Source organism: Excalfactoria chinensis, unplaced genomic scaffold, assembly GCF_039878825.1.
Source record: "Excalfactoria chinensis isolate bCotChi1 unplaced genomic scaffold, bCotChi1.hap2 Scaffold_84, whole genome shotgun sequence".
Lineage (NCBI taxonomy): Eukaryota > Metazoa > Chordata > Aves > Galliformes > Phasianidae > Excalfactoria > Excalfactoria chinensis.
Genome location: NW_027315716.1, coordinates 138,542 through 162,789, shown reverse-complemented (window position 1 = coordinate 162,789; position 24,248 = coordinate 138,542). Strand labels below are relative to the sequence as shown.

Genomic DNA, 24,248 nt, shown 5'->3' with positions numbered 1-24,248 from the left:
CAGCCCTGAAATGAGGCTCCGGAGGGCTGGAACCAGGCCACACGCCTTGCTCATGCAAGTGAATTGCTTCCACCTGCTCTCTGCAGCACAACAGGGTTTGGTGAAGATTCAAGCCTGCAAAGTCTAAAGGAGAACTGCCACGATGCTTTCTCCTTTGCGTTATCCAACTGCTGTTTGACCCAGGTGCGCTTCCTGTGTCTTGCAAATGACACCTGGAAGCGGGTACAGAAAGGAGGCACGGCACCCTGCAACCTTCAGGTGGGTGACAGCGGCCAAAGAGACCTTTGGGCTCTGCAGGGTCTGCACGTGGAGCATTGCACACAGCAGCAGCTGAGCATCAAGATGATGGCAGGGCTGCAGAGCTCTCAGTGAGACATTTGTGTTGCTGCTGTAGTTTCGTGTCCTGAATGCATTGCGTGCATTTGTTCCCTGGGTTTGGTTTTCTTTCTGCCTGCTCTTTTGCACTCAACAAACAGCAGGAATGAGCCACTAGGTTGGCTCAGTTGCTCACGTTGCAGTTTCTTGAGCTCTTCAGTGCTCCTTCAGAGCTCCTCCTCCTCATCCCCTGCCATCATTGAACTCCAAAGCCAGAGAGCTTGTCTATAAGCTGCTACTGTGCATCAGCATAGCAGAGATGAACTCAGCAAAAACTGGGGCTTGTTGTGCTTTCAATGGACCGTGTCTGTTCCTGGAGCAAACAGGTGTGCTTTTCTAAAGCTACAAATGAACAGACTGGCTCAGTTGCTGTACAGCCAACAAATGGACAGGGTGGTGTGGTTAGGCTGGTACCTACAGATGATACAGCTAGAAAGATGATCGTGTTGGAAAAGGATCATCAAAGCTAAATGAAAAGGCTAACCCATGTCTTGCTCACAGTAAATAATAAGAATAAAAGCTCCCAAAGGAGCAATCTCCGGAAAGAGATCCTTCCTTGAGAGCTGCAGCCAGGCTGCACCCCTTCCAGTCACACAGAGGAACTGCCTTTCTCCTGCGCTCCCACAGCTGACTCAGGGCTTGCCTCAGCTGGTCAATCAGAGGTTCAGGCCATAATTCAGCAGTTCCCATACACCTGCCTTTTAAGTTGTACCCACTTTCTGTTGTGTGAAAAGCTCTCCTTTGTTTGGCAGCTTTCTGTAGAACACTTGGCTTTGTTAATTCTAGGATGGCCTTCATGAGGCTGTGATTCTATCAGACAGCTATCTTTGCAGAGATCTTGCTTGTGAGGACACCTGGATGTGGATGTCTCACTGTAAACATTCTGCTACCATGCAAACGTTCTTATTGTTTTCTTTGTTTTATATATGTATGAAAAATGGATATCCCTACCTAACTGAGAGGTTCCTTCTGCTATTTGAGGCTAGGAAGCCCATTCCATGTTAAGCTTGTCATAGTGTAATGTAAGAGGCAAGAAATGTCAAGGAAATTGAACAGCTCTTGATTTTCCTTTCAGCGTTTGGAAGAGGCTGGGCTTGAGGTCCAAACTCTAGGAAGAGGGTCCCTAGAAGTTGTGGAAACGTTGTATAGGATCTGCAGAGGAGAGAATAATTTCTCCTGCGTTGGTCTAGGAGATGGTGTGATCTCTAGGGACTAAGCACCATCAGTGAATGTTGCTGCTGCCCCAGTGCACCAGCTGGGCTGCATTGAACTTCCTTTGCTATCTGATAGCTAGTGATAGAAACAAAGCCAAAGTTGGAGGCAAAGCCCTACTGTACAGGAAAAAAGAAACTCCTCTAACGTGCCTGTGACTCTTCTGAGTCAGAGAGAAGTTGTTCACTGAGGGGGAGCTGAGGCCCTGGCACTGCTGCCCAGAGAGGCTGTGGGTGCCACATCCCCACAGGTGCACTCGACTCAGCTCCTGTTGCAGTGAATGGAGGCACGGGGAGGGATGTGGTTAGTACGTGACCATCTCCTTCCCCAGGCACAAAACAAGGCAACAGGGACAACGGCAGCAGCAGCCGTGATGGCAGACTGTCAGTGAGGAAGAGCGTGAGGAGCTGCAGCTCCTGGCTCACCGCAACCAGCCCAACATCCCCCAGCCGCTGAACACACTGTACGGGACAGGCACCTCTGGGCGTGCGCTGTATGGACGTGCTCTGCAGCCTGCCTAGCGCACGGCAGGGGAAGAAGCACGGTGGTGGCAGCGCTACGGGGAGACCTGCCGTGCTGCAGCGCGTGCCTCCGGTCCCGCTGCCGGGCACCACCGGGTGCGGTCTGGCTCCGTCCTCTCTGCACCTCCCTGCGGGCGCCCGCCTGATTCTCTGCCAGGCTTTCACACGTCTCGATCCGTGGGATCGGTCCCTCTCTTTCGGGGCTGCCCGGCTCAGCCAGGAGCTGCTCCTCGAGACCGGGCGCGTTCCGCTGCTCGCGGTCAGCCGCCGCTTCTCACCGCCCAGCAGCGCCCCACCGCCACGCTGACTCCGGAGGACGGCTCAGTTCTGCCCCTGCGCTGGCTTCGCCTGACCGCCCGGCGTCCCCCGAGGCACGGCACAGGCGGCGGCGGGGACGCGGGGCGGCGGAGCAGCGCTCGACCCGCACGGAGCTCCGCAACTCGCGCCGTCATAGCGGACCGGCGTCGTCATAGCGGACCGGCGCCCGCAAGCGCTATTGGCGGAGAAGCCGCGCTCGGCCCCGCCTCCTCTGCGCTCCCATTGGTCGGTCCGCCGAATGGGGCGAGCGCTGCCTGCTGGGGTCTTTCCCTTTCGCCCGTGAGGTCGTGGCGCCCTCGTGACGTCATCACCTCGCAGCCCGTCCGGATCCGTCCGCAGGGTCTTTGCGTCCTTAGGCAGATCGTAGGAGGATGCGAGAGCTGAGGGGCGATGGGGGGGAGGAGCATCCTGCCGTGGCACCGGGAGCCTGGGGACAACGTGCTTTGGGTGCCGGCACGAAACTCCTCCATCCGTCAGCACAGGAGCAGCAGTTCTTGCCGCAGCGGCAGGAACTCAGCGCAGCCCTGCAGAGAGTGGCCCAGAGGCACAAGAAGAAGATGACATCCATCGAGTGTGAGCGCCCAGCAGTGTCTGCAGCCTGCGAGGTGAGCGGGGCTGGGAAGAGGAAGCTGTAGGAGTCCTGGGGAGGGACGCACAATGGCAGCGTTAGTGGCAGGATGAGCTGCTTCCTCTTCCCCTCCTGACACCGTGCACTGGTTTCCTTGGAGAAGCGCCCCACAAGCCAGACCCCGCTGTCACATCTGTGGGGTTCCACAGTGCACACAGACATGGGGACGCCGTGTGCTGGGCTCATGACAGCAGCACTCGGGCGCTGTGGGCAGGACGAGGGTGGCGGTCTGCTTCTCTTTGTAACCTCAGCCAGGCTGTCACTCTCGGGATAGAAAAAGCATTTCTTAGCCATGATCTGCTTGTGCGCGGCGTCCTTCTCTCACGTAGAGCTTTGCTAGAAAACTCCTTCTCTTTCTGTCTGTTATTGCAGTTGCCAGCTGCTGGTGGACCTGAGCCATAAGAGACTGAGCAAAACCTCGAGCGATGGTGAGTGTGCTTGTTTGCTGTACCACGCTGTGCCAGGCGTTTGCTCCATTCAGATAAACATAGGGAGTGTGGATGGGTCAGGATTAGTCAGTCTTTTTTTTTTTGAGTGGTGAATTTGTAGCTTCTTTCCATTTCCTCCTTCTAGAAGATAGTGCCCCACACGTCTGTGCTTCTCCTGCTTGAGAGTGAATGGAAAATGCAACTGAATGTCAGTACCCAGAGGAAGTATTTTTCCAGATAAGCTCTCTGGGCGTACTGCTCCCTCCTGGTTCAACCCACAAGGTTCCACCCGTGCAGTGGTTATTCCTGTGCCTGTTTCCCAAAGCCCAGGCTCCATGAAGGTCAGCGCTGTGTTGGTGTTGACCTTGACTGGAACAGAGTTGGGTCGGAGGAGGCAGTGTGATCTCACAGAGATGGCACTGAGCAAGAGGCAGGAGAAAACTGTTTGTGAATGGCCAGTTTGAGCCAAACACAGCATGTCATGGTGTGTTGCAGAAGCACGGGATGATTGGTGTTGGAAAGGACCTCTGGGCCCATCTGGTCCAGGCCCTGCTGCAACAGGGCCAGCAGAATTGGTGCCGAGGGCCACATCCTGGGCTTGGAGATCACCTAGAGGAAACTCTGCAGCCTCTGTGGGTCTCTGTGCCAGTGCTGCAGCACTTACACAGTGCAGGAGTGCTCCTGATGTTTGGTGGCAAGCTCTGGTCCTGGCACTGGGCTCCACTGGATGCAGCCTGGCTACATTCTCTCTGTCCCTCCCTGCATGGATTGATGGCCATGGGTGGGATCCTCCTGAGCTCCCCTTCTCCAGACTGAGCAGCCACTTCTCTCAGGCTGTTGTCATAGAAGACGTCTTCCAGTCCCTTCACCATCTTGGTAGCCCTCCATTTCCAGTGTGTCCAGCTGTCTCTTGTACTGGGAGCCCAGACCTGGACACTGTTCTCCAGGTGCAGCCTCACCAGTGCCGAGTAGAGCAAAAGCAATGGTGCTGAGTAATGGTCCTTACCTGCTACAAGAGAAGTAGCTAGGGCTATGATGGGAGCACACTGCTTTATGACTGACACGGAGAACTGCTAGGAAGAAGGCCTGGTGGGACTGGACACAGATGCAAGGTGGTCCAGCTTTTGTTTCACTGCAGACTCTGTGGGCAGCAGCATGGAGATATGTTCTCCATATAGTTGTGCCCCTGTGGCTTCTTTCTGATGTGCCTGGGAAGTCCCCCTAGAATAGGCTGCTGCGTGAGACAGAAGTCTGATACAACATCACTTGTGTGGGTGGAGTTTTACTATCTCTGTGTTCACGTCTTTTATGTGCTTTGTTTTGTTTTAATTCAACTCTCTGTGTGCTCGGGTGCAAGTCTGCCTTTGCTAAATCCTTTTCTTGTGGCCTTAGGCAACAATGAAGGGGATCTCGAGTTTCAGCGCTGAGCAAGAAGCACAGCACTCAGGAAGGCCATGAAGGGCTTTGGTAAGTTGATCTCCCTCCGCAGGTCAAGTTTTTTTGTTGTTTTTTTTCCCAGCACTGGGAATGGCAGCTCGGATGGTTTGTTCGAGGGAAGCGCAGCTGCTTGTATTGCTCTGCTGCACAACTGCCCTAAAAATAGTTGGGAAGAGGAAACACAGCTGCCTTTATGTCCTTATGTCCTGAAATACGGCTCCTCTGGTGGAGCGGGTCCTGGCAGCTTTGTGTGCATGGATGTGGTCCTGGGGCTGTTGAGAACTGGCTGTGGAGGGGACTGGGGGCGGCACAAGACCAGAGGGCAGTTCTGATTCTTGTGCAAGCAGCCTGACTGGCTTCCATTTGTTTCCTGCAGGCACGAATGAAGAAATCATCATTGACATCTTGACCAAACTAAATGTTTCCCAGCGTCAGCAAGTTCTGATCACCTAAAAGGTCTACAGAGATGTGTGAAGGTGGTTGTGTCGCTTGGGTGAAAAGTGACAAAGGACCCAATCTCCATAAGACAAAGGTCGGTGGAGAATTTCCTTGACCAAGGTAGTTTTGGTTTTGTTCAGTTCAGTGCAGTTGTTGATGCAAGGAGGGTTAGAGCCTAAAGAGAAGAGGTGAACAGCTCGGTTCTGTCTGTCCTGGAAGGCCGTACCTTCTGCCACCTCCTTCCTCCTCTCTTGGCTTTCTAGGATTTGATTGGTGACTTGATGTGGTTGCTGAGTGGGAATTTTGAGAGGGTGATGGTTGGGATGATGACTCCCACCGCCACGTCTGATGTGCTTGAACTGAGGAGGGCTGTGAAGGTTTGGAAATCTTTCTTTTGTATTGTTGAAGTTCAGGCCAAGGACTTACTGCTTTGCTATGAATGTCTTCTTAATATATTATTAACTCTTAAGGAAACCTGATTGCATGTCTGGAGCAGCTGTTGGTATCTTAAATCTTGCCTTGGCAATTCCTGGGAGCAGGAACAGATGAAGGCTGCCTGATGGAAATTCTGGCTTCTCGCACCAGTGAAGAGATTCGTCTCATTCATGAGAACTCCAGGCTTTATAAGTAGTGCGAAAGGCCGGGCCTTGTCCTGCTGCCTGACAGTCAGTTTGTGTGTGTGCAGGCAGGTGTGAGGAGGAAGGAATCTGGGGAGCTTGTAGGTGTGACATGTTGGCCAACCTCGCTGTGGCTGTTTGTTCAGAGTGGAGCCAGACTAGAATTTCACCGGCAACTGATGTAAATGAAATGGGGAGGAGCGTTCTGTCTGTCAGCAGGACGTATGGCTCTCTTGCCAGTTTCTTACTGTCTGTGCTTCTTAATTGGAGGCTGTAGCACTAATGATGATGAATGGACTGCTGCAGTGATGCTGAGAGCCCTGGGCACAGTTCAGTACTTAGCTAAGTTACAGCTGGCAAACGATGTGGGAGGCACCCAGGTGGTGGCTCTGCTTCCAGCAGATGCCGTGTGCGTGTGTTCTTGCGAGAGTATGGCTGCTCCCTTGAGGATGACATCGTATCCAACGCATCTTCCATTTTTCCAAGTGTCCTTGTGTCACTTGCAACAGTGAGCCAAGCGAAAGGGAGAGGGGAGAAGGGATTGAATCTTCTTGTGGGCGCAGCTCTGTGCTCATTGGTGAGGAGCTCCAGGCTGGCTTTTTCTCACCCTGCGTGTCTCATGGCCTGCTCCTCAAACCCATCTTCTGCAGGGAGGGGATTCTGACTCTGGGTGTGCACGAATGCCATGGGCTCTTTTCTAAATGTCCCAGTAAAGTGGGCTGCTGCTTCTTTCAGAAGGAAGCCCAAAGCACATTTGAGATGTGTCACTGTGTTTGTAAGCTAGTATTCCCTTTGAAGGACTCCATTAGCCATCTCCTGCAGCTGTTTCTGAGTGGGGAATTCTCAAGGGTTGCTTCCAGTAGATGCTGTGGTGAGCTTTGTCTTCTGTCCTTGTACCTTTGCAGGGTAACAGAGATGAGGGAATGTATGTGGATGATGCTCTTGCTCAGCAGGATGCTGGGGTGTGTAGGAACGTGCTTCCTTGCAAGAGCAATCTATTCTTGTGCATGTGATGTGTGGTGAAGAGAAGCCAACCCGTGAAATGGGAATAAATGGGTTCTGGTCTCGTTTGCAAGTCTCTTAACGAGAAGCCTGTCGGTAGACTGGTTACTTGGCAGGGGCAATGACATTTCAGCTGTGAGTTGCCATGCCTGGTTGTGCTTGTTGGAAAATATCCATGATCTGGACAAGTATGTTCCAGCAGTTCTCTAGCACCAATGAATTAAAGATCTCGTGTATACCCAGTCTTCTCCATGAGCCTTACTTTGTCATCCATAATAAGTGCCTGTACGAAGCGATGGAGAAGAAATGGGGAACAGATGAGGTGCAATTTATGTCTGTCCTCTATACATGGAACAGGCATCACCTCCTGAGAGGTAGGACCCCTCCCCAGCGTCCTGGGTTTTTCTTCCCTTCCTTGTTTGTGTGTGATGCTTGTGTAGGAGCTTCATAGGTGTTAAGTGCAAGCTCTTCTGGGTCAACAGGTGTCTTAGCGAGAGCCCCATTGCATCCATTCCCTTCAGTCTGTTTTATTCCCTTCTGAGACTGGAAGGGATTTCAGAAACCTAAGTACAATTTGCTGCTGCTCTAGCATGGAAAGCAGAGATCGTGGAGTGTGACCACCATTGGGGCAGGGGGGAGAGGAGCTGAGAAATTCATCTGCCAGGTCTTGAAAATGGGAACAGTTGTTGTAGGCCAGTTAGTAAGCATGTTAGCAATGGAAACGAATTATTCTAGTGGGAAGGTCCTGATTTAGCTGGCAGTGCTGCAGGAATGATAGGATGTTCATGCAGCACGTGAGGAGCTTGTTCTTGCAAAGTGGTCCTTTGGATCTCTCTGACTCACTACCATGGACTCTTCCTCCTAGTTTTCGATGTGTACAGAGGCATTGCTAACAAGGACATAACAGACAGTATTAAATCTGGGAGGTCAGGAGACCTGGAAGATGCTTTGCTGGTTGTGGGTGAGCGCTCTGCTTTTAAACCTTGCATGCAGAGTAATGAAATGATGAGAGGTGCTGCGTGTCCCCTTGAGTGGCTGTTACAGGTTTCAGGGGGTAGACGTGGTTTGTCTTTGTTTATGTGCTCAAAGCCGGGCTGGGTGGGACTTGGAGCTCCCTGGTGTAGAGGGAGGTGTCCCTGCCTACTGCAGGTGGTTGGAACTGTGTGATCTTCGAGGTCTCTTTATACCCAAACCATTCTCTGCTCCCAGCTTCACACCTACTGCCTGCCCTTCTCTGTTCCCTGCTCGTGCCCTCCAGGCTTTTCCTCCCCTTGCTGAGCAAGGCCATGCCCGGTAGCTACCCTGGATCCTCCTCCGCTCTTTGCCTTCCTCCACACGGATGCTTGCTTCTGGCCAGCACTTCAGCCACTGCCAAGCCTATGCACCTCATCTCATGGGGAGACAGCAAGGTGGCCTGGAGCGGCCCACAGCTCCTCCCGGACATGGCTTCTCAGCTTTGCTTCAAACCCAGAACGCAAAGGAGTTCCTCTCACATTCTGGCCCAGATTCTTTTCCTCCCATGCAGCTCCTGTGGCAGCAGGGGCACAGCTCTTCCCACATTCCTCCATTCCTGCAAGTTTGCTTTTTTCCATTCTTTGCCTTGCTTTGCTTTGCTGTGCTATGGTTAGCTTTCCTACTTGCTTTCTCTATCTTTGTTGCCATCCGTTGCTTTTTATCCTCTTTTTGCCTCCGTCTTTCATGATTTTCCCTTCAGCCTTTGTTCCAGGAATGTCCTTATGGCCAAGCCAGGTGTTGTCACGGGTACAGGAAATGCTGCCGGCCATCCTGTAAGCTGGCAGATGATCAGCAGCAGGTGTTTAAGTCACCCAGCCCCAGGCATCTCACTGACATCTACCTGATGGCGCTGGAAGGGCTGCACTGCTCTCGGCCACTGATTCCTTACTTCAGCACGTGGCAGACCTCAGTAATGCAAATGACTGATAAAGCAAGCGTCAGCAGTTTGCAGTGCGCTGATGTTAGAAAGGCTTCAGGGAGCGGCAGCGCATTCCTGTGTGCAGCAGTGAGGAAAACAGAGTAACAAGAAGGTATACATAAAGGTACTAAATTAATTTATTAATGACTTACTCCTAACACTGACATTAACAGTATAATGGGCAAAAGCCCAACTGGATGAAGGGAAATGGAATCAGAAGGAAACCGGCAGTTGGCTGCTCTTTCTTCTCCTCCCCTCCCATTCCAGGAAAGCAACCACGGCCTTCCAGACTTTGCTGTCTTATTCCACGATGAGAGGGGTTGTGTAGAGGGAATGCCGGATCCCAAAAGTGGAGGCAGGCGCCTGGGGCTTGATCAGCGTCACCTGGAAGGGCAGAAAGGAAAGGCAGATCAGCAAGGGCCCTTCTTTGCTGCCCTTGCTCCCTGCTGTCCTGCACCCCTCCCAATCCCAGACAGTCCCAGTGCAGAGCCGGTGCAGCTCCCTGCTAGAGCAGAGCTGGCTCAGGGAGGTGTGCTGGCCTTACATGTACTCTTATGGGCCCCTCCTGTCTCAAAGAGGGCTGGCTGTGCACCTGGGACCTCACAGCTAACTCTCCTATGCTGGGGGTGTGCTGCTTGGAGCCCCTCTGAGCTGCATCCCCCTCAAAGAGCTTGTGAAGGACCAGCACGGCCCATTAAAGGTAATAGGAGCAGAGGGAGGAAAAGCTGCGTGCTGCGCTGTTCCTCACTTCCTCTACTTGGAGGTGGCACGAGGGCAAGGAGCAGGCCTGCTGTCCTGCACTTGGTTCCTGCAGCCAGAAGCTGTTTGGCTGGATGAAGCCTCAGGGAAAGGGGGAGAGGCATGAAGGCTGTGCTTGTGAAGCAGAGGGGAAGAGCTGAGCAGCCGCCTTACCCGGCCTACGCTGTAGTCTGCTGGCCCGGGCTTCACTGCTTTGCCCTCTCCATGTTTTGGTCGGGCTGGCATCGTGTATGCGGGCGCCCTGGTCTTGTACACATCCACAGCCACTTTGGGGAGCGCCGCAGGACCTGGAGTCTGCAAGAGAGGCATGGCCACACGGGGCTGGGGTCACATTCAAGGCTCTCTCTTTCCCTGGAAGGCTGCATTAAGCAAAGTTGCAGCAGGGTTGGAAGCCCCTGTGGCTCAGGGAGAGCAGCCCAGGTTCGGACGCTAACATGGAAAAGAGGAGCAGCGGAGCTCACCTTGGCAAGGTCCTCGTCAAAGCGACCGCGCTGGCTCCTTCCCCTCATGGAGTAGCAGGGGCTGGCCGATGTGTAGGCTGTGTTGGGCCCCATCAGCCTGGGCAGCGTGTAAGTGCCAGGACCTGCAGGAGGAGCAGCAGAGAGTGTGTGCGTGAGGGGATGGAGGAGATGGAAGCAGCAGCGAGGGGCAGCCTGCCCAGCCGGCTGGTGGGAAGTGGAGGGACATCTTGCCCCTCTGCCAGTTCCTGCCTCTCCTCTGACACAGGGCCAGTGCCAGCAGCTTCGAGCATGAGCAGCTGGAGACGCTGCTGGCCGAGAGGTGGTGGTCATGTAAGAAAGCTTGTGGCCCAGCGCCGCATCTTGCCGCACAGGCCATGCAGTAGGCCCTCTGCTGGTGCTGAGCAGCAGCCCGTCCCTGGAGGATGCTCAGGCTGAAGGGTCTGCCTTTGCCAGGGTCACGTACCTGGAGGGCGGTCTGTCCGGAGGGGCTCCCGCCGGAAGGCCATGGACTGCACCGGTGGGCACTTGAAGACGTGCCTGTTGGCAGCTTCGGTGCGGTAGTCACCTGGGACAGAGGAGGAAGAAAGCTGTGAAGGGCTGGTCTCCTTCTGCAGCCAGAAAGGGTCCTCTGAAGAGCTGCAGAATTGCTGGGGGACACAGGCAGCACGCGGGGACACTTCTCTGTGCCCCGCCACTATGTCCTGCCTTGCTGTCCCCCCTGTCAGCCCCCTGCTCCTTGTACTTTTCAGACATAGTGCCTTGTGCCCTGGGCCCATGGTGCTGGGCAGCTGTCCTTCTCCGAGGGCATTTATCGCTGCTCAGAGCAGCTCATGCTCTCTCAAAAAAGACCTACAGCTCCATCAGGGCGTGAGCTGACCCCGGGCAAATGTGCTGCGTGCTCGTGTTGTCTGGGAGAAGTGCTGCAGCAGTGCTACTCACTCGGTCCGGGGGTGACGGTGGTCTTTGTCGTGGGTCGTCCCCGGAGGTGGGTGCCTGGAACCACGTACTTGCCATTCCTAGTGATGGCCGGCTCCACAAAGTAGCAGGGACCTGGCCCACAGCTCTCTGCCGCAGGCCGTTTGGTCCCTCTAAAGGTGTAGGCGGGGGCACGGTTTTTGGTGGGGCTGTGGCCCACGTAACCTAGGAGGAAAAGCAGAAGAGAGCACACCCCTGTGCAGCTGCATGTTTTGAGCTCCTTTGGACCCAGACCAGAGGCGGGCCCCTTTGTCCTCGGGTCACAAGGAGCAGCGCCAGCAGCATTGGCCTTCCTCGGCCAGGCCTGGCTTGCAGCTGCGCCAGAGAGCCAGGAGGCTCTGCCAGAACGGGGCAAGGCTGGGGAGCTGCTCTGCCCCTCTGACCAGCCCTGGGGACGGTCACTGTACCTGTTGTCCCCGGGATGGAGTACTGGGGCCCGGGGCTGGGGAACTGGGCCGAGATGAGGCCACGTGGGCGATGGGGTCTCCAGGTCCCCACCCAGGCTCCGTCCATGCTGGCAGGCATGTGCCTCCAAACCTAAAGGCAAGAGCAGAGCAGTTCCTGACGGGGGTTCCTGAGCAGGAAGGGCCGGCAGCAATTTCTCCTGCTCACTGCCAGTCCTGTGCTACACGCCCCTCACACACACTGCAGCCAAGCCCGCATCCTGCAGCTGGGCTCTGCAGCCTGAAGTGTGCAGGAGCTCTCCCTCACCTCTCTGAGCCTTGGAGGACGAGCGCGATGAGGCTGAGCTGCTCTGCTGCTGGGGCTGCTCTCAGGCACAGGGCACGGCGAGCGGCTGCGGGCAGCACAGCTCACAAATGAGGTGCCTGGAGCCAGTGGCCGGCTGTCCTTGGGGAGGGCCCGGCATCGTCATGGCAGCGCATTGTGACAGCACACAGGCTCCGGGTGATGCCATCCGTGCTGTGACATCTCCTGGCTGGCCTGGAGCCGCGCCCTCCACGCCTTCTCGGCCTCGCACCCCAACCAGTAAGAAGTCGTAGCTCACGCTGCTGACACCTGCAGATGGACCGAGCTCTTAGTTAGATCACACAGCAGAGCTCAGCTTGGTCCTGCTGGCTGTTCAGATTGGTAGTTTTTCTCTCGTTTTGTTTTTAATTGACGGAATAACACGTGTGAATGGGAACTGCTGTGCAGTCAGGATTGGTCAGTTATGGAAATGTCACATGCCCAGAAGTGTTATGAAAACGTTTGTCCAGGCAGTGAGAGGTCCTGGTGGGACAGAAGGTGCAGCAGAGATGAGAATTACCTTTAGTGAGGCTGGAAAGGAGGAAAAGAGGAAAGAATGCAGCAAAAAGGGGGATAGATTTATCTCCAAACAATTCAGTAATCTATGCATAACCTGTCACGTGTGATGTCTGCATATTCCCCTAGAACATGCAACAATTTTCTGCTGCTTGTTGTTTGGAGCTCTCCTATGGCTTGATCAAGTTAGTCTTGATGCCAGCCACGGGTGCAGCTTTAGCCATTCTCAGCAGAATGGTAACAGAGGTTGCTCAAAGGGAGAGAGGAAAGGAGGAGCTAAACTGAAGCCAACACTTAGTTGCAAAGAGCTCTGCCTGCATTCCATGTCAGCACCCAGACACGAGCCGTACAGCCCTTGCTCTCAGCACACACACCTCTTCTCTTACCAGCTGCTTGCATCCCTGCGCAGCGCTGCTCAAAGCCCTCCTCCAGCTCTCCCTTCACAAAGCAATACGCAGTCTCTCCCCAGCCATGAGCTCTGGGCTGTTTGATGCCTGTGCCATCAGCGGGACCTGCAGAACAAACCTTGGCTTCAGAGCTTGGAGGAGACAAGCGCTCTGTCTAGGAACATTCACCATCTGAAGCACTTGAAAGCAGCGGCTTCTTGAAAGCCCTGGATCTGTGTGACACACCAGGAGATGCTCAACTCAAGCCGCAGCCCTCTCCACAATGGAAGGGCTCTTCACAACCGGCTGGAGGGGGAGCAAAGACGCACAGAGGTCTGACAGCTCTGAACCAAAGCAGGGCAGCTCCTGCTGCTGCAGGCAGTGCTTCCCGTGCCTGCCCAGCACGCAGCCAGCAGACAATGTTGGCGGCCGCCTGCTGCTCAGATAGAAGCACAAGTGCTGCTGGAGGAGCAGCGCAAAGCACAGCCTGAATCGCTGCTACCTTGCGCTGAGGAAAGTCTGCGATGCACCACGGCCTCACCTGCTGCCTTCTTGGAAGGGGAGGTTCAGCAGCAGCTCCACTTGTCAGCAAGTCCTCCAGAAACTTCCTTCTTTCTTCCTGAGCAGGAGACTGGATGCTGAAACCTTCTCCAACGTCATTATTAAACAGTACCTGGACCTGAAGCCCCAGGAGAAAACGCAGTTCAGATCCAAGACCACAAAACAGTCATATTCTAGTCCAGTACAATTCCAATTCTGATTTAAATTTCGGGACTAGCATTTCACCCACCCTGCTATGGAAGGGGGAAGGGAGGGGAAAAGGGAAAGGGGAAGCGAGGGAGAACCTTCTAGTCCCACATGCCCCTGTAGCCTATTCTATAGCCCCATATCACCCTATGGCCCCATACACCCCTTTACCCTTGTATCCCACTAGAATCTTCCTACTGTCCCTCCTAGGGACACATACCCCCATAACCCTCCTAAAGCCCACCCAGAGCACCCTACAGGTCCCACTTAGAACGTCCCCCACAGCCTTATATAACACCCCAGCCCCCAAGCTCCCTATAGCCCCATGATCCCCCACAGCCCAGCATCACCCCTCTATCCCCTCCACAGTCCCCTATATCCTCCCCAGAGCTCCCGCTGTCCCATATCCTCCTATACCACTTCAATAGTTCCACAAAACTTTCTAGAACCCCATAACCCTCCTATGGCCACTGTGAAGCGCCCCATAGCCCCATATACTCCTACATCTACCCCTGCAGTCCCCCTAGCATCCTAAAGCCCCATATCCTCCTATAAGCCCCGCACAGCCCTATATCCCTCTACAGCCCCGACCGGTGCTCCCTATAGCCCCAGTTCTCTCCCAATAGCCCTCTTCACACATTTCTATATTCCCCCTTCAGCTACTGATATCCCCATATCCCCCTACAGCCACCGGCAGACCCTACATTGCGCTCACAGCCACCCATTTCCTCACATCCCTTGGTATCCCCACACAGCCCACTACAACCCCACTATATCCCCCACTATTCACCCCTATGTCCATCCCACTGCCACCCACAGCCCCGTATTACCCTATACCCCCCTGGCATAGCCCCATATTACTCCATACCCCCACGTTACCCTACAGACCCCCCACAGCCCCACATTACCCCACACCCCCCTCACCTTTCCCTTCCCCCCCACTCCTCCCCCACTGCCCCCTACACCCACATCCCACCTCAGCCCCGCCGGGCACCGCTTCCTCTCCCCGGCCCGGAGCCGTTCTCCCGCACAGCTCCGGCGCCGCCATCCTCAGCACCGCTCCCGTCGTGCCGCGGTTCCGTCTCGGTGCTGCCCGCACAGCTCTGGCAAGCAGCGGCTGCAGCCAAATGAGGGGAGAGCCGGGCGGCCCCGAGCCGCAAGATGGCGGCCGCTCCCGCCACAGCAATGAGCCTAAGCCAATCAGAGCCGTTGGCGCTGTCGCCGACCAATGAGACGGCGACACGCGTCGGCACTGCCGCTAACCAATGAGAACCCAGGGGAGGTCCGCATGAGCCTCTGAGCAAGGAGAGGCCGGCGCGGACCGGATGAGCAGCTGATTAATGAGAGATGGGGGGGTAGAACTGAGCTGCCGCTGACCTGCAGCTCTGGGGCTGCAGGCACTGCCCGGATGGGTGGCAGAACACTGAAAGGACAGAGCGGGAGGGGTCTGCATGAGTGGCTGATGGCTTTGGGGCCGCATCCCTCAAGGCTGAGCCAGGAGCCTGGGCTGTAATGCAGCCTTCCCCACAGACAGCTGAGCGGCTGCCCCGGGGCTCTCTGCTGATGTGGAGAGGGGCCAGCCCTGTGAGCTGGGGGACCCAGGGGAACCCTGCCAGGCCAAAAGCTGAACAGGAACCGGGGTGCCCTGCCACGCCAGAAGCCAAGCAGCCGGCACAGAGGGCCCTGCCAGACAAAAACCCGGCGGAGCCAGGGAAGCCCTGCCAGGCCCCAAACCTGCCAGGCCAAAAGGCGGCAGGCTGGCTGGGCGGGCCCTTCTGGGCCTGATCTTCTGTGCCCTTTGTCCGAGAAGTTGGAGTGAGCCCCAGGCCAGAAGTGGCTGCCTGGATGCTGTGTCTTGGGGCTCTGGAGACAGGCTGGGCTCAGCCCTTGAGAAAGATCTGGAATCTCTGATGAAAGCTGGCCGTCCAGACAGGGAAGCCCTGCATGGCCAAAACCCAGCTGGCAGACCCAGGAGTCCCTGCCGGGATAGAACCAGCTGGCTGGCCTGTGGGGTCCCTGCTAGGCCAAAACCCAGCTGTCCCAAGGCACCATACCAGGTCAAATGCCAGCCGGGTGGCTTGAGTGGGCCCTGCCAGGCCAATAGCCGGCCTGCTGGCACATGGGGTCCCAGCCAGGCCAAAAGCCAGCTGGCAAGGAAGGCCCTCGGGTGAAAGCCATCTGGTCAGATAGTTGCAGGGCACCAAAGGCCGACTAGGGAAGCCCTGCCAGGCCAAGAGCCTGCCGCCGGCCAGCAAACACTGGCAAGGCCAAAAGCTGGCTGGCCGGCTTGGGGATTCCTACCAGGCCAACATCCAGCCTGCCTGGGGCTCACTGCCTGGCAACAAAATGGCTGACTGACCCGCTGGGCCTGTGAGGCCAAAAGCCAGCCACAAAGTTGGGGGCTACCTTGTCAGGCCTGAAGCTGGTAATCCGGTTAGGGGGGCCCTGCCAGGCTAAAAGCCAGCTGTCTGGTCTGGGGGGCACTGCCAGGTCAAAGGCCTGCAGGCCGGGGAAGCCCTTCCAGGCCAAAAGCCTGCAGGCCGAGGTCCCTGCCAGGCCAAAACCCATCCTGTCCGAGGCTCCCTGCCAGGCTAGAAGCCGGCTGTCCGGCCTGTGGGGCCTGGGTTACCTTGCATTCCCTGATCACAGTTAGTGAAAGAAGTTTTCCTCCTTAGATTGTTGCTGCTGCTCTCTTTGTTTCCTTGTGCCCAACTCCCATCTCCCTACCCCTTTCCCTATTCCCTTCCCATTTGTCGGGGGCCCCACAGCCCTACTGCCCCTCTTCCCCCACCCCTGTCACGGGCAGATTGATCCAGATAAAAAATGGCACCCGCTGACATCCTTTGTGCCCCGGGGCCGGTACCTTGGTCTTGGCTCTTGCCACGCTCCCTGCATGGGGCGGCACCGTAACCATGTGCTCCCTCAGCTCTGGAGATGGATGGGTTTCTTTGGATTCCTTCCTTGTGAAGCTTTTAATTCTTGCGTATTTTTATCCCACTGAAAATCGTTGCGTCTTATTCAGTTCAGATGCGCTGTCAGGTGTCACGCACCACAAAGTGCTGTCCATTCCTTTCTGTTGGCAAGATGGTTTCTAGCACCGGGAACAAGTTCTGACAATAAACGAGTGGGTTTTCTTCTCCATTTTACCCTTCCAGCTCACAACCTTGGCAGTCACACCTGTGACATTTACATTCACGTCCCTCTGCAGCGCTGTGCCTGCTCCTACAAATATGAGGAAGAGCACAAGCATGCTCTGAACCATGGGAGTGCTTGGGAGGACTCTTGGGTTTTCTTTTCATGTAGGTTTTCATCTTGCCACCTTTTTTCTTCACGTGGATAGTAAAAGACCACAGTAAGACGTGGCTACTTCTGGTCTGCTGTAAACAGATGTGTGCCATGGCACTCTGTGCTGGGGCGTAATGGCTTGTTCAGCTTCTCTGTTGGCTGTGTTAGTCACGATGCTGCACAGAACAAAAATGCCCAGATAGCCCAAAGAGAAAGAAAGGGGAGTGGGCACTGGTGATCTCAGTGCAATCGATAAATACTCGCGGGCTGGTGATATGTTGGAATGCAATAGATCTGCACTGGCGGTGTGATAGATGGTTAGCTCATGTTGATCAGATGCGAGTATGGATGGTTGATCACATCCCCTGTTAGCACCGTGGCTGTTGAAGTTAGATGTTCCAGCCCTCCTTCTGGGTGAATGGAGCTAAGTCCAGCTGGCGACCGGTCACAAGTGGCGCTCCCCAGGGGTCGGTGCAGTGATGGTCCCCCTGTACTCAGCTCTGGTGAGGCTGCACCTCGAGTTCTGTGTTCGGTTCTGGATCCTGCACTGCAAGAAAGACACTGGGGGCCTGGGACCTGTTCAAAGAAGGGCAACAAAGCTGGCGAGAGCTCTAGAGCACAGGCCGTATGAGGAGCATCATCAGTTGTTCTGATGCCCTCTCGCAATTCTTTCCCCCTCCACCAGCACGAGAGCTGCCTTAACAAGACACAATGACACTCGCACAGACATTGCTGAGGTTTATAAGGGATAGGGTTTATTAGGGTTTATAAAGCCTGTGATGAGGTTTTATTGGCTGTTTTGCCCCTCTACATTTCACTCTACATCTCCTTGTGTGGCCTGGAGAAGAGAAGGCTGCAGGGTGACTTCATTGCAGCCTTCTAGTACAGAATAGGAGTTTACAAACAGGAGGGGAGTCAACTCTTTCAACGTGGGTAGGGTGTGCCCTTCCTGAGGGGTGGGGCTTTGGTCTTTGGAGCCGGACACCTGGGAGACCCCGCTTCATTCCTTATGGGTGGCAGCAATCTGGCTCCCATGGTGGATGACTCCTTGGGTAGGCTGGGCTCGACACAAGATGTTACTGCTGCCATCTTTTCAGTGGGAGACCCTGTTGCATCCTTTATGGGCGGCAGCAATTGAGCTCTGATAACTGATGGCTCCTCGGGCCGGCTGCGCTCGACGCGAGATGTTGCTGCTGCCATCTTTTCAGTGGGAGACCCCGCTTCTTCCCGTATGGGTGGCAGCAATCCAGATCTGTTGTGGGAGGACACCTCGGGCAGGCTGGTCTCACCACCAGATGTTGCTGCTGCCATTTCCTTGGCTTGCTCCCGCTCTTTCCTGATCTTCCTAAGCCTCTCCCTGTGATATTCCACCGAGTCGCAGGCCAGAAACGCCAGCATGGATGGTTTGCGTGGGGTCCGCAAGGGCAGGCTGGAGAAAGATGGCGGCTCTTGGATGCAAGCTGTTGTTGTCTTCTTCAAGGCCGAGTGGCGGTGTGAGGCCTTGGCTTCTTGCCGCTTGGGCAGCGCACCCTCACGCTGGGCTTGCTCTGCTCCTCCTTCTTCACCGAGGAACTTGACGCACCTTGTTCGGCCCAGGTCTGCAGGCACTGCCCCGATGGGTGGCAGAAGTCTGAAAGGACAGAGCAGGAGGGGTCTGCATGAGTGGCTGATGGCTTTGGGGCCGCATCCTGCCAGCCTGAGCCAGGAGCCTGGGCTGTAATGCAGCCTTCCCCACAGACAGCTGAGCGGCTGCCCCGGGGCTCTCCGCAGATGTGCAGAGGGGCCAGCCCTGTGAGCTGGGGGGATCCTGGTGTCCCCATCCCAGCACTCTCGGGCGGCCACTAACAAGCAGCGACCCTTTGGTGTTAGGGAAAGGGCTCCTGTTGGCTCAGCCCCATGCACATACATACACCTCCATCCTCACCTGTTGGCAATGCTCTCCTTCTGCAGTTTGCTCCTTATCCTTCGCAACAGCTCTCCGTCAACACCTGCAGAGCTCAGGCGTTGGATGTAGGTTGGAGTGCTATCAAATCTCACTGCAGTTGGGAAGGAAGAGGAGATTCGCCGTCAAGCCTTTGGCTCGCTCACAAGCAGCACTCAGGCCTGTTCCCAGAACCCGCCCTGAATCCATCTCTGTCCCCACTCCTCCTCTCTGCAGTTCAGCTCTGCAGCACCTTCCACTGAGGAAGAGCAGGGCCTGAGATCCCCACATCCTCCTGCCATAGCCAGGGATGGGGGTACGTCACACCCAGCACCTTCCTTTTGGACAGGCCAACCATAACCTAAGGGGAAGGACCTGGAAGCCACTTTACCTTTCTTGCCCTTGGAAAGAGGTGGCAGCGTCTCATCTTTTCTTGGCTTCTGTGCCCCAGAGGTGCTCCCGGAGGACTTGTGGTGTATCAGGGGCAGCACTTTGGGTACCAACTCCATTTGAAACCTGTAAGTGAGGAAAAGGCAGTGAGCGGTGTGACGCAGTGCAACAGCAATCCTTGCTGCTCTCTCTCTGCTCGTCTGCTCACAGGCACATTTTCGTGCTGCATGAAGGCTTTCTAAAGCCCTTAGCAGGGTCACTTGGGATAGGAGGAGGGGAAACAGTTTCAGGCGGAAAGAGGGAAGACTGGCTTTGGATGGGAGGAAGGTTTTGGCTGGAGGGTGGTGAGGCACTGGGGTGTCTTGCCCAGAGAGATGCTGGGTGCCTGGACAGGCATTCAAGGCCTGGCTGGACCAGGCTCAGAGCAACCTCATTTGGAGGTAGGTGTCCCTGTTCCCCGCAGGGCAGTGGGACCGGGTGCTCTTTCAGGGTTCCTTCCTGCTCCAATTGTTCTGTGATTCTCTGGCACGTCCTGATGGGCAGGACACTGACGGACACAAGGCACAAGTGCTACAGAATGAGAGCTGAGCAGCTGCATCAAGCAGCAGAAAAATACTCACTTGGGTAATACGACAAGGCAGCCAGAGAACACCAGGGAAGCCAGCGGTGTTGCACGGGACACCCCCATGTCCAGCAGCGAGGGGGCCTACAGGGGAGGAACAGGGAGGTTGTGAGATGTCCTGGTCATGGCTGAGGCACAGGGGACATGAGGAGCCCGAGGCAGGGAGAGCTGACAGCACCGCAGCACCTGCACGGCTCGAGCAGCTGCCCAGGTCCTGGTGGGCTGTGTGCGGGCTGAGTGAGGCTCACGGCACTGCCCGGCCTATGGAGAAACCTACGGCTCACCTTGCGGATGGCTCTCCTGAAGTTCTCTTTCCCTGACAGCTTCTCGAGGAAGTCGTAATAGAACTTCATTTCGAAGCTCAGCCCGTCAATGAGGAGCACTCCGACGCCCTTCAGGACAACGGCAACGTTCTCCCCATTCTGCAGGCAGCCGGAGAGCAGCGACACGGTGCTTTGGATGCAGGTCTGCGCTGTCTGCCGGCTCACAGAGGCGTCTGTGGCCACCTGGCTGCACTTCAGGAGCTCCAGCTTCCTGTGGGCTGAAAAAATACCAGGGACGGGGTTGATGATAAGGTTGCTGTTCCACCTTCTAAGGGACATCATCCAGATCGGCCCCGCGTTTGCATGGGCTCCTCTGGTGGGAGGTCTGCTTCTGAGATGGGATGTGGTGGCCCTCTTTGCCCCGTCCACAAAGCCAGCAGAGCTTTAATCCCCCCCCATCCTACCTGGCAGGGACTCCCTGCGGGACTTGAGGTGGTGCCTAGCTCTGAGGTTGCTGGCCAGCTGAAACACGGGCCAGCACAGAGTCACGGTCCTGTCCTCCGTCACGATCTCCTTGGAGATGGTGTCAAAGGAGCCGAAGGTGGGAATCCAGACCCCCTGCGAGTGGAAGAGAAAGAAAGGGCAGAAACATTACGGGCTGGAATGAAGGCTTGTCATCTTCCTCGCTGTAAATGTTCAACCCTGCAAAAGGGGCAACCCCGAACCTGGTTCCAGCTGCCCTGTGGACATCTTATCACCCCACTGTTTTCAGGCTGTTTCGCCCTTATATTTATGGCCCTCATACCCCTTGTTTTCCCATAAAAACAGTCATATATAGTCCAATACAATTCCAATTCTGATTTAAATTTCGGGACTAGCATTTCACCCACCCTGCTATGGAAGGGGGAAAGTGAGGGAGAAATAGAAGGGGAAAGCTAGGGAGGTCCTTCTAGCCCCACATGCCCCTAAAACCCACTCTAAAGCCCCATATATCCCCTATAACCCTGTATCCCACTAGAATCCTCCTACTGCCCACCCACAGCCTCCTAGGGACACATACCCCCATAACCCTCCTAAAGCCCACCCAGAGCACCCTACAGGCCCCACTTAGAACGTCCCCCACAGCCTTATATAACACCCCAGCCCCCAAGCTCCCTATAGCCCCATGATCCCCTGTAGCCCCCCACAGCCCAGCATCACCCCTCTATCCCCTCCACAGTCCTCTATATCCTCCCCAGAGCTCCCGCTGTCCCATATCCTCCTATACCACTTCAATAGTTCCACACAACTTTCTAGAACCCCATAACCCTCCTATGGCCACTGTGAAGCGCCCCATAGCCCCATATACTCCTACATCTACCCCCGCAGTCCCCCTAGCATCCTACAGCCCCATATCCTCCTATAAGCCCCGCACAGCCCTATATCCCTCTACAGCCCCGACCGGTGTTCCCTATAGCCCCAGTTCTCTCCCAATAGCCCTCTTCACACATTTCTATATTCCCCCCTCAGCTACTGATATCCCCATAACCCCCTACAGCCACCGGCAGACCCTACATTGCGCTCACAGCCACCCATTTCCTCACATCCCTTGGTATCCCCACACAGCCCACTACAACCCCACTATATCCCCCACTATTCACCCCTATGTCCATCCCACTGCCACCCACAGCCCCGTATTACCCTATACCCCCCTGGCATAGCCCCACATTACTCCATACCCCCCACGTTACCCTACAGACCCCCCACAGCCCCACATTACCCCACACCCCCCTCACCTTTCCCTTCCCCCCCACTCCTCCCCCACTGCCCCCTACACCCACATCCCACCTCAGCTCCGCCGGGCACCGCTTCCTCTCCCCGGCCCGGAGCCGTTCTCCCGCACAGCTCCGGCGCCGCCATCCTCAGCACCGCTCCCGTCGTGCCGCGGTTCCGTCTCGGTGCTGCCCGCACAGCTCTGGCAAGCAGCGGCTGCAGCCAAATGAGGGGAGAGCCGGGCGGCCCCGAGCCGCATGATGGCGGCCGTTCCCGCCTCAGCATGGAGCCTAAGCCAATCAGAGCCGTTGGCGCTGTCGCCGACCAATGAGACGGCGACACGCGTCGGCAATGCCGCTAACCAATGAGAACCCAGGGGAGGTCCGCATGAGCCTCTGAGCAAGGAGAGGCCGGCGCGGACCGGATGAGCAGCTGATTAATGAGAGATGGGGGGGTAGAACTGAGCTGCCGCTGACCTGCAGCTCTGGGGCTGCAGGCACTGCCCGGATGGGTGGCAGAAGTCTGAAAGGACAGAGCGGGAGGGGTCTGCATGAGTGGCTGATGGCTTTGGGGCCGCATCCCTCAAGGCTGAGCCAGGAGCCTGGGCTGTAATGCAGCCTTCCCCACAGACAGCTGAGCGGCTGCCCCGGGGCTCTCTGCTGATGTGGAGAGGGGCCAGCCCTGTGAGCTGGGGGACCCAGGGGAACCCTGCCAGGCCAAAAGCTGAACAGGAACCGGGGTGCCCTGCCACGCCAGAAGCCAAGCAGCCGGCACAGAGGGCCCTGCCAGACAAAAACCCGGCGGAGCCAGGGAAGCCCTGCCAGGCCCCAAACCTGCCAGGCCAAAAGGCGGCAGGCTGGCTGGGCGGGCCCTTCTGGGCCTGATCTTCTGTGCCCTTTGTCCGAGAAGTTGGAGTGAGCCCCAGGCCAGAAGTGGCTGCCTGGATGCTGTGTCTTGGGGCTCTGGAGACAGGCTGGGCTCAGCCCTTGAGAAAGATCTGGAATCTCTGATGAAAGCTGGCCGTCCAGACAGGGAAGCCCTGCATGGCCAAAACCCAGCTGGCAGACCCAGGAGTCCCTGCCGGGATAGAACCAGCTGGCTGGCCTGTGGGGTCCCTGCTAGGCCAAAACCCAGCTGTCCCAAGGCACCATACCAGGTCAAATGCCAGCCGGGTGGCTTGAGTGGGCCCTGCCAGGCCAATAGCCGGCCTGCTGGCACATGGGGTCCCAGCCAGGCCAAAAGCCAGCTGGCAAGGAAGGCCCTCGGGTGAAAGCCATCTGGTCAGATAGTTGCAGGGCACCAAAGGCCGACTAGGGAAGCCCTGCCAGGCCAAGAGCCTGCCGCCGGCCAGCAAACACTGGCAAGGCCAAAAGCTGGCTGGCCGGCTTGGGGATTCCTACCAGGCCAACATCCAGCCTGCCTGGGGCTCACTGCCTGGCAACAAAATGGCTGACTGACCCGCTGGGCCTGTGAGGCCAAAAGCCAGCCACAAAGTTGGGGGCTACCTTGTCAGGCCTGAAGCTGGTAATCCGGTTAGGGGGGCCCTGCCAGGCTAAAAGCCAGCTGTCTGGTCTGGGGGGCACTGCCAGGTCAAAGGCCTGCAGGCCGGGGAAGCCCTTCCAGGCCAAAAGCCTGCAGGCCGAGGTCCCTGCCAGGCCAAAACCCATCCTGTCCGAGGCTCCCTGCCAGGCTAGAAGCCGGCTGTCCGGCCTGTGGGGCCTGGGTTACCTTGCATTCCCTGATCACAGCTAGTGAAAGAAGTTTTCCTCCTTAGATTGTTGCTGCTGCTCTCTTTGTTTCCTTGTGCCCAGCTCCCATCTCCCTACCCCTTTCCCTACTCCCTTCCCATTTGTCGGGGGCCCCACAGCCCTACTGCCCCTCTTCCCCCACCCCTGTCACGGGCAGATTGATCCAGATAAAAAATGGCACCCGCTGACATCCTTTGTGCCCCGGGGCCGGTACCTTGGTCTTGGCTCTTGCCACGCTCCCTGCATGGGCTGCCTTAACAAGACACAATGACACTTGCACAGACATTGCTGAGGTTTATAAGGGATAGGGTTTATTAGGGTTTATAAAGCCCGTGATGAGGTTTTATTGGCTGTTTCGCCCCTCTACATTTCACTCTACATCTCCTTGTGTGGCCTGGAGAAGAGAAGGCTGCAGGCTGACTTCATTGCAGCCTTCTAGTACAGAAGGGGAGTTTACAAACAGGAGGGGAGTCAGCTCGTTCCAAGGGTAGATAACGGCAGGACACGGGGAAGTGCTTTTGGGTTGAGGGAGGGAAGGTTCAGATTGGATATCAGGGAGACGTTCTGTCCAGAGAGAGTGGAGAGATGGTGGAACCAGACGCTTAGAGGCTGTAGATGTCCCATCCCTGGAGATGTTCAAGGCCGGGATGGATGGGGCCCTGGGCAGCCTGGTCTAGTATTAGATGTGATGCAGATGGGATTCACACTTCTGTTTTGCAGCCACAGGTGGTTCTCTGTCAGTCCTGGGCACCCCATGCCCGCATCAA

General features: G+C 56.2%; 1 protein-coding gene, 1 long non-coding RNA gene and 1 pseudogene across 5 annotated transcripts; 1 reads left to right on the top strand and 2 right to left on the bottom strand.

The window, feature by feature from the left end:
• Positions 1–1,991: 1,991 nt before the first annotated feature.
• LOC140265337 (uncharacterized) lies at positions 1,992–20,163 on the top strand. Of its 3 annotated transcripts, none has more exons than XR_011906242.1 (5): positions 1,992–3,031; positions 3,427–3,482; positions 4,875–4,949; positions 5,296–5,451; positions 20,042–20,163. It is a non-coding gene; the product is annotated as an uncharacterized lncRNA (long non-coding RNA). The 3 variants fall into 3 exon arrangements; XR_011906243.1 differs by lacking the exon at positions 20,042–20,163 and adding an exon at positions 8,703–8,847; XR_011906241.1 differs by lacking the exon at positions 20,042–20,163 and having other exon boundaries at positions 1,993–3,031; positions 5,296–8,356.
• On the bottom strand, positions 8,879–14,389 carry LOC140265316 (ciliary microtubule associated protein 1A-like; annotated as a pseudogene).
• LOC140265318 (uncharacterized) lies at positions 19,165–23,749 on the bottom strand. 2 transcript variants are annotated; one of them, XR_011906235.1, is made up of 4 exons: positions 21,809–23,749; positions 20,446–20,599; positions 19,717–20,259; positions 19,165–19,222 (listed from the first exon to the last, which is right to left on the bottom strand). XR_011906235.1 is itself a non-coding variant. In XM_072361237.1 (3 exons), the coding sequence occupies exons 1-3, from the start codon at positions 22,016–22,018 to the stop codon at positions 19,841–19,843; spliced, it is 783 nt and encodes a 260-aa protein (XP_072217338.1). In that variant the 5' UTR covers positions 22,019–23,749; the 3' UTR covers positions 19,332–19,840. The 2 variants fall into 2 exon arrangements, 1 of the variants encoding a protein (XP_072217338.1); XM_072361237.1 differs by lacking the exon at positions 19,165–19,222 and having other exon boundaries at positions 19,332–20,259.
• Positions 23,750–24,248: the final 499 nt, after the last annotated feature.